The sequence below is a fragment of the Gekko japonicus genome, unplaced genomic scaffold (genome assembly GCF_001447785.1).
Source record: "Gekko japonicus isolate JY-2015 unplaced genomic scaffold, Gekko_japonicus_V1.1 scaffold863, whole genome shotgun sequence".
NCBI classification, from domain to species: domain Eukaryota; kingdom Metazoa; phylum Chordata; class Lepidosauria; order Squamata; family Gekkonidae; genus Gekko; species Gekko japonicus.
Window position 1 is genome coordinate 245,889 of NW_015167563.1, and position 8,607 is coordinate 254,495.

The 8,607-nt window shown below is 42.4% G+C and overlaps 1 protein-coding gene across 1 annotated transcript; it reads right to left on the bottom strand.

The window, feature by feature from the left end:
- Positions 1-5,805: 5,805 nt before the first annotated feature.
- Positions 5,806-7,655, bottom strand: HNRNPA0 (heterogeneous nuclear ribonucleoprotein A0). Its single transcript, XM_015413775.1, has one exon. The coding sequence runs from the start codon at positions 7,151-7,153 to the stop codon at positions 6,239-6,241; it is 915 nt and encodes a 304-aa protein (XP_015269261.1). The 5' UTR covers positions 7,154-7,655; the 3' UTR covers positions 5,806-6,238.
- Positions 7,656-8,607: the final 952 nt, after the last annotated feature.

Here is an 8,607-nt window from a genome sequence, read left to right on the forward strand (position 1 = left end):
CCCCCCCGCGAGTATCGCGGGTCCCCCTCTTGTTATATCTAAATTGTCCTTTGGCACCAAGCACTCCAGCTTCCCCATTTTGGCTTGGGGACTTCTAGCACCTATATTGTGTTTCCATCTCCAACAACCCTCAGCTCCCTCAGCGCCTTTGCCATCCTACTCTAACTTCCAAGTTCTGTTGTGCTTCTACCAATATTATGCTGAGTGTTTAAACTATTGTCCCCTTGAACTGAGTTAACCAAAACTGGAAACTCCCCAGTTCCTGTCAGCTTTCCATATGGGATTAGTTTAAAAACTGTTTGGCACAGTTTTGATATTAGGATGAATGAGAATATCACTTGGATTAAGAACGTCATGCAATGTAAATTTTCTGAACTTGTAGTGTTGCTTTCAAGATGGGCTCAGCTACAAAGACACATTCTGACCATAGTCAGCATTAGTTATGCATTCAACTGTACACATTACAGAAGATACTTTTTCACCTTTGAGAGTAAAACAGCTGCTGAACCCAGCACATTGGGAGTACTTTAATTAGTGAAAGGTGGTTACAGCCTATACACGCACACAGCTTATCTATGATTTCTGTCTGCTTTCCTGAAGTACTTGAATTTTGAAAATTATTTGTCACCCCCTACTGGATAATGGCACAATAAGCCTTCACTGTGTTTCCAACACCAACCTTTAATACCTTAAAAAAAGAGACTTACACAATTATACAAGAACTGTTAAAACAAATCAGTAATAATCCTGCATGTTAGTGAGACTGGAAATTCCACTGTTGTAAACTAGAAACAAATTCTAAAATTGTTTTGACAGAAATGCACCAAGTTATTCCAACAGATTCCCGGGCTGAAACTAAGAACTATGAGTGTTATACCTACATTAAGATGGGTAGCCATGTCTATAGCAGTAGAAAAGAACAAGGGCCCAGTAGCACCTTAAACACTAACAAAATTTGTGGCAGGATATGAACTTTCATGAGTCACTGCTCTGAAGAACTGAAGAGTGACCCACAAAAGCTCATACCCTGCCACAATTTTTTTTTTAGTCTTTAAGGTGCTACTGGACTCCTGCTCTTTTCTTTACCTACATTAGATTAACGCTGGTTTCCCTACTCCAACTTCATTGCACCAGTTCCATATTTCACAAGGAAAACATTTATACTGCATTGAACCATCTAAGTAAAACCAACTATTGCAGATGAGTTCCATTGCAGGCCTAGGTCTCTGTAATAATTACTGCTTCCTTTAATAGATAATGAAAGTAGCAATCTTAACAGAAAACACCACCCTCTCAAATGCTTGTTGCTTTGAGAATTCCTTCTTTAAACAGTCTGGTTGGCGGCCAGGTTCAATACATTATATTGAACAGCACAGATGTCACTGAACTCCATGCGAGGGGGTGCCTTCTCAGCAGTTATTTAATATATATATATATGCTGCCTGTTCAGAGTCCTGCTTAATTCACGGTTTAAGTGCAAACCAGTATTCATTTTAAGCCACATGGATGCATATTTACAAGATACGCAAACTAAATGAAAAGTCATGACCATTTAGCATACACTTTCACAGGCATACTACAAGCACCTGGCTCTAGCTTCCATCTGTGTGACTTTCAAGATTCAGTATTAGGTGCCACAGATTTACTGCAATGAAGTGATTTGTTATGTGTAGGACTCTTTAGTTGAAATCCACTGACTTATAAAATTACTGGGTGACCTTTAACTACTTGAAGTCTTTCAATTATATTTTGTATGATGGCTGGTTCATACCAACAAGTCATTAACTGTAAGCACAAACAAGCCAGTGATAAAATATCAGATACAATGAGCTATAGTAAATCGTTGATTGAGTAAACCACCCTCAGGTTTTAAAATGAAATCAAGTCTTCATCTAAAAATAAGCCTATGTTATATGTCCTATGAATACACGTGCATTTGTCTTTGTTTTATGAACATACACATTACAGTGCATACTACTCAACCTATTTTGTAACATTTTAATGTAAGTCTGGAACGCTATAGCCAGCATGTTAACAAGTCAAAAACGCAAGTTTTGACATTCACTTTGCAGCATAGTTAGATTCGTGAATGCTAGGTATATCTACTTCAGGATTTAATTTTCAGGAGTAAAATACTTATCTTTCTGGGTAGTCTGTACTGGTGTAATTACTTCTTGTATGTAATTATATCATCTTGTCAAGAGCCCCAGATTGTGACAGGACATTTTCACTGTAGCCAACGTGACAGCTGGACAGGACATATACTACTGAGACATATATGAGACATCAAAACTAAAGGTAATCCAAAAAGAGCATTAATTTGGGAGATACAGAGAAGCCATTTACCAACATGTATTATTAATACAGATTACCAAATACAAACATGTTTAAGATCCAGAGAATCCTCGCATCAGACATTAAACTAACTTGATCAATTTCAATCTGATCTTTTCACAAGGGGGTTAGTTCTGCTGTAGTGCATTTCTTACTCATAAAGATAGATTGAAAGGGGAAAGGAGGAAGCAAGAGAACAGATGATGTTCCTAAGTAACCAGGGGATATGTAGATGGGATAGTTTTAAATTAGTAGGCTGAACAATAGTCCATGTTTTAAGTAGGGAAAACTATGGCTTTCCCCCAAAAACCATCTCACCAGATTAACTTGCCACTGAATACTCATATCATAAATGACCAAGCTTCCAGATGATTTCAGTGAACATTAAAGATGTGTTCACAAAGCTACAGCTCTTACCAATGGTAACTGCATCGTTATCATGACAAAAGACCCCCTTAAAATAATGTTAAAAGCCACTTTTGGATTTAGATGTATTCAACAAGTTGTGTTCCATCCATAAATATAACACAAGGTAGTGTTAACCTGCTACAAGTTTTGGTGGTTAAATATCTTGTCAGGTGCCATAGCTTACTGAAGCACAGAAATGATAGCTGATTTCTTTCACACAATATAAAACAGATTACACCATATTTGGCATGTGTATATATTTACTAGAACAAACTAGGAAGCAGAGAGTTTTGTATTGTTTATATTGCAATACTAGGATTTGTGTAGAAAAATACTTTGATATATTTAAAACAGTACACTTTGTAACCTTGGCATCAAACTCAAGCACAAGCTGCAATATTATGTAGCTGGCATACACCTCTGTTCAAAAACGTTTCTAAGAGATAGCTTTACTTTAAGGAAACTGGACTAAACTAGAAATATACGTGACTAAGAATAAAGTACTAAGGATCAGATCACCTGCCTGTTTTTCAGTATAAAGTGCTTTACTGTTTCAAAAGTATTATGCTAGAAGTTGGCTCTTGGAAATGACAGCTGAACGCGCTGGTTTCTTACTGTACCACCAGTGAACATTTTCAGTATAGTTTTTAGTTACACTACACATGGCACAACTGCTTACATTTGAAAGCCTATAATGGCAGCAGAAAGTTAATTTATGGGCACAGCTGTTTTTGACAAGGATAGTGATGTAGCTCTGGTGTTTTCTTGCTGGAAGAAGTATAGTGAACTCTATGGCACAATGAAGTACTGTCATCAAGGTCATCTCACAACCACATGAAGGGATTAGCACTACTATAAAAATTAATTACCAGAGATTTTAGTACTCCTCATTTGCTATTGAGACTTGGAAAGGAAAATGTTCAGACACCACCTCCGCATCAGAGGCTGTATTATTATGTACGGCCTGATGTACTCTTCTAGACATGCACACAGATTTACAAGTAAAAGCCCAGTACTATTACTTTATCAGTGAAGATAGTTAATTGGTATTAATAACACCACTTCCTTCACACTGTGATTTTTCACTAGTTCAACCTCTTTCCATTTTAGCACCATTGGCCTTTCCCACATGATAACCTAGCAGCTTTATATACATTCTTTTCAAAAGCCTCGTCATCGTATTGCAAAAGTGTTCTATAGTAAACAGATAGAAGCCGTACACCAGCTATTCTAGTGTCCAGACACCAAAGTTCTGCCCTATCTACATGAAGTTTTACATTCCCTTTAAAAGGGAAGGGCAAGAACAAATTTGGAAAATCCAGGAACAGTTGATGTATTGGAACTTGTATTTCTCATTAATGGATAGTCTATCCTAACTTACTTCCAAGCACAGATACTGCAAGTATTTCCAACACAGTATGTCTATTGCTAGACACAGTTTTTAAAAGCCTACTTTTCTTGTGTGTAAAACTCTGTGCAGAGTATGAAATCAGTATACACTGCCATATTAAGAATTAGTATTTTGCTATGTGCACATTGCAAAACCACAGCTAACTCAATGTTCTTTAATGCTTTATAAAAATGCTTTCTTTAGAACATAAGGTACTGTGAAGCTGCCTTATGATTATCATCTCCCCCTTTCAACTGAAGCGATCTTGAAAATTGTATTTGCATTTTCACAAATCCAAAAACCCATGTAACAAAATCAAGCCAATTTGTAAAATTAGTTGCATTTTAGTTTGCTCTACAATTGCATGCTCTTTAGAGCATTTCTGTATAACTGTGCAAGCAGTCAGATTCTTTTTCAGAGCAGATCATCTATTTCAAACACTTACTAGTTACTGATCCTTGCAGTATATTTTTACTGGAAGACTGATGAGTCAAATGCTTTAAGTTATAAATCATATGAAAAATACTTTTGAGCCAGAATTTAACTGTAGCACAGAGGCACTGTAAAATGCTGCAATGCTGTTGAAGTCTGAGTACTTAAAATCCAGTAACATTTAGCCGTTTCATATATACTCACTGAAGCATGTGAAGAATTGAATTCTTTATTTGCAATATCCATAACTATTCTATATTTCTATTCAGAAAGGAAGTTTATCTCTAGAACATTGTTAATAGAACAACAAACTTTAATTCTACTGCGTGAAAGGGCTACAAATACATCAAGCAGACTACAGAAATTTTGCTTTACAACTGGCACCTAGGTTACTGGCTCATTTATCAATCACCTAGCACAAAATTGGAAGATTGGGCAGTTTAAGTATATACTCAAAACGTTAACTTTGGGGGGAATTTCAAATTTATATCAGTTGAGCCAAGTTCCACAAATTCTTTGATGACATGTAGGTTTGACTTTTGCCATATAAAGACCTAGTAGACGTCACAGATTTGAAGGCCATTTTTTCCTGTTGCTGGGATCCTTACTCCAATGTTCTACTATTCTGCCAGGAGATGGCACTGTAAAGGTAATTCTTGGTTTCTTTTAATGAGAACAGTTTAGACAGTTAAGTCATTTCAACCAGATGCTATGCAAACAAAGTATTTAATAGAAGGGAAAGAACTCTGGATTGTTTACAAGCAAGCCAATAAATAACACAATGTGAAACTAGGCAATTTGAAGTTTTGAACACTTATATGAAAAAAGCAGATGCTTTAAATGTGTTAGAAGTACATATGCTGATGGAAAACGCCTTGTAGAAAAAAACAGACCAACTGTGTCAGCAAGGCAAATGGCCCAATTACAAAATGGTGGACATATAAAGTATTTAAACAGTTCATCCACCAATGGGCATTTCAAAAATCGGTCTATAACTCTGAAGTAACAATCCAATAATAGCAGGACAGCCAAAAAGGTAATTGTGGCCTGTACTAGAAATGAAGTATTTTACTCTAAATGCATGGAGAAGTTTGAGCAGACTCAAAGAGCCTTTGTTTTAACTGTACGGAATGAACTCTAGGAAAAAAAGACATGTAAAGGTCAATGAACACAATGATTTATTTAAAAAATAAAAATGTAAAAACGATTTCCCCCCTTTTACAGCCATGGGATCAGAGTAGATTTTGTAGAAAAAAAATGTGTAGGTATCCAAGTCCTTACAAAGTTAATTCCCCTTTCCCCTCCCATGTTTTTACTCCAGAATCAGCACAACATTCCCTCCCATCCCCAAATAAACCAAAATTAAAACAATCTTGTTCCTAGTATAAAAACGACCAATGTCCAAGCAATAAAAAAATAGAGTCCATCAATGACTAACACAAAATCGTTGTGTGAAGCCCAGTCCATCTTCGGGAAGAAAGAAGTGGCACAGGCAGCAGAGCGACCCCAGCAGGGGTAATTTGAGAGCTGCTCCGCATCATGGGAGCCTTTTATATGGAGGTGCCCGTAGGCGAAGAGTAGGGGACTACTGAGAATCTGGCCCGGTACAAACGGAGAGCATACTCCATGCAGACAAAACTGGTATTCCCCACAGCGGTTATGGGAAATTCCCGCTTAGAAGGGGCCTCCTCCGCAGCCTCCCCCGCCATAACCACCTCTGTAAGGTCCACTGTTACTACGGGCTCCCCAGCCGCCGCCCCCTCCGCCTCCGCTCTTCATGGGGCCGTAAGACGACTGGTGCTGGCTGTAGCTGCCGAATCCGCCGTACCCGTTGCCGTAGTCGCCGCCTCCTCCTCCTCCGTACGAGCCTCCGCCGTACGATCCGTAGCCCCCTCCACCGTAGCCTCCGTAACTGTTATAGCCGCCGCCGCCTTTGGAGAGCCCGTTGTGGTCCCGGTTGCCGCCGCCGCCGCCGCCCCTTCCCCGTCCCCTGCCGCCCCAGCTCGACCGGGAAGATCCTCCTCCTCCGCCGCCTCCTCCTCCTCCTGCCTGGATGTCTTCCCTGGGCACAGCCTTCTTGACCTCCACGCGGTGACCCTGGATGGGGTGGAACTTGACCACGGCGGCCTTGTCGGCGGCGTCGTGGTTCTGGAAGTAGACGAAGCCGAAGCCGCGCTTCTTGCCGCTCTGCTTGTTAGAGATGATCTCGGCCTTCTCCACGGGGCCGAACTGGCTGAAGTGCTCCACCAGGTCGTTCTCGCCCAAGTCCCCCTTGAGGCCTCCGACGAAGAGCTTCTTCACCTTCGCGTGAGCGCCGGGCCGGGCCGAGTCCTCGCGGGAGACGGCGCGCTTCAGCTCGACCGCGTTGCCGTCCACGGCGTGCGGAGAGGCAGCCATGGCCGCGTCGGCCTCCTCCACGGCCGAGTAGGTGACGAAACCGAAGCATCGGGAGCGCTTCGTCTGCGGGTTCAGCACCACCACGCAGTCGGTCAGGGTGCCGTAGGCCGAGAAGTGCTCTCGCAGCCCTGCCTCCGTCGTCTGCACATTCAGGCCGCCGATGAACAGCTTACACAGCTGGTTGTTCTCCATGCCGGAGCCGAGGCCGCCAAACTCCTCCTCGCCTCCTCTCTGCTGCCGCCGGCAGGGGGCAGCTGCGGCCTAGCGAAGACGGACGCTACGAGGCTGGCGTTCCTCACAGGCGGGAGGGCGGCCACGGCGATCGGACCTGGTTTAACCGGCAGAGAACGGGGAAAGGGGGTGGGGAAGAGGAAGCGCACACGCACAAAATGGCGGCTTCTACTCCTCCTCAAGCGCGCTCACAGCCGGTTACTGGTGCCCACACACAAAGGAAACGCTGAACGGCCCGCCCACCGCCGTATCGCAGACCACGCCCCCGTTCGAAGACCTAAAGTGGTTCTACCACTACCTTTTGCGTCAAAAGATATCCCGTTCTTGAGTGACAGCTCTGAAAGCCAATCGTTTTTCTTTCTCGTGCAGCCGGGGAGTTTTGAAAAAGACGGGAGTGACGCTTGAAAGACCCAATCACATTTTCCTTTAAAGAGTTGTGCAGCAAAGAGGCGGGCACCTATTCGCGCTGAAAGAAAGCCGGAAAGAGGCAAATAGTACGCCCTTACGTCGGCGCGTAAAAGTACTGGCCAATAAGAACTTTCTTTTGGAGGCGCGCGGGCTTTCTCGTGGGGGAGGGGGTAGTAGACATAGGGGCGTTAAAGAAGTTCGTTTGAAAAGTTGAATGAGTGTGACCGTTACGAGGAGTTTTCGTTGCCTTTGACGGGTTCTAGCAAGCAAAAAAAAAAAAGCCGTTCCTTACTCTTGGAGGTTCCGTGAAGTGTGGCTGTATCACCTATGCTTAGATTTCATCCTCCACTGCCATTATAGGAGTTTATCTTGGGCTCTGTAAATTCAGGAAGCCTCATTGCGCTCTGAGCAGAAAGGATTCAAGAGCCACAATATTTTGAAGCTGAAGGGAGAAGCTTATTCCCTTCCCATTTGAGACCCCCCTTCCTAAAAAAAAATAATTATTGCTGAGGCTGTCCCGGTTTGTGCTCGGTTGGAGGGAAAGGGATTAAATTGTCCACCCTCTATTGTGTGTGGGATGGGGGTTAACATAATCAGAGTACTTATCCTATCTCCTAACAGTGGGGGTACTTGGCATCAGAGGAAGTTGTTGCTCAGTTGCACAGTCGACTCTTTGCGACCCCATGGATCACATCAGGCCAGGCCCTCCTGTCTTCCGTTCGGAGTTTGCTTAATTTCATGTTCGTTCAGAGGAAGTGGAGCACAAGAAAAAATATGCCCTAGGTGTTCTTTCCTTGTGAAATGGAAGTAATCCAGAAGCACCTATGACATCACGGGGGACACAGATGAGCCCCTTTCCCAGTGAGAGGAGCACTACAAGGTGTTGATTGTGACTCTTCTTTCATAGGTTTTAACTTCCTTAGCAGCAATGGAGCTAGAAAGAGCAAAAGAAATTCATGCTCTGCTGTTGCTCCCATCAGGAAATGGGAGATCATTTCAGATTTTAC

Excerpts from the sequence above, each read along its gene's own strand:
- HNRNPA0 (XM_015413775.1), bottom strand. The coding sequence starts at position 7,153 with ATGGAGAACAACCAGCTGTGTAAGCTGTTCATCGGCGGCCTGAATGTG.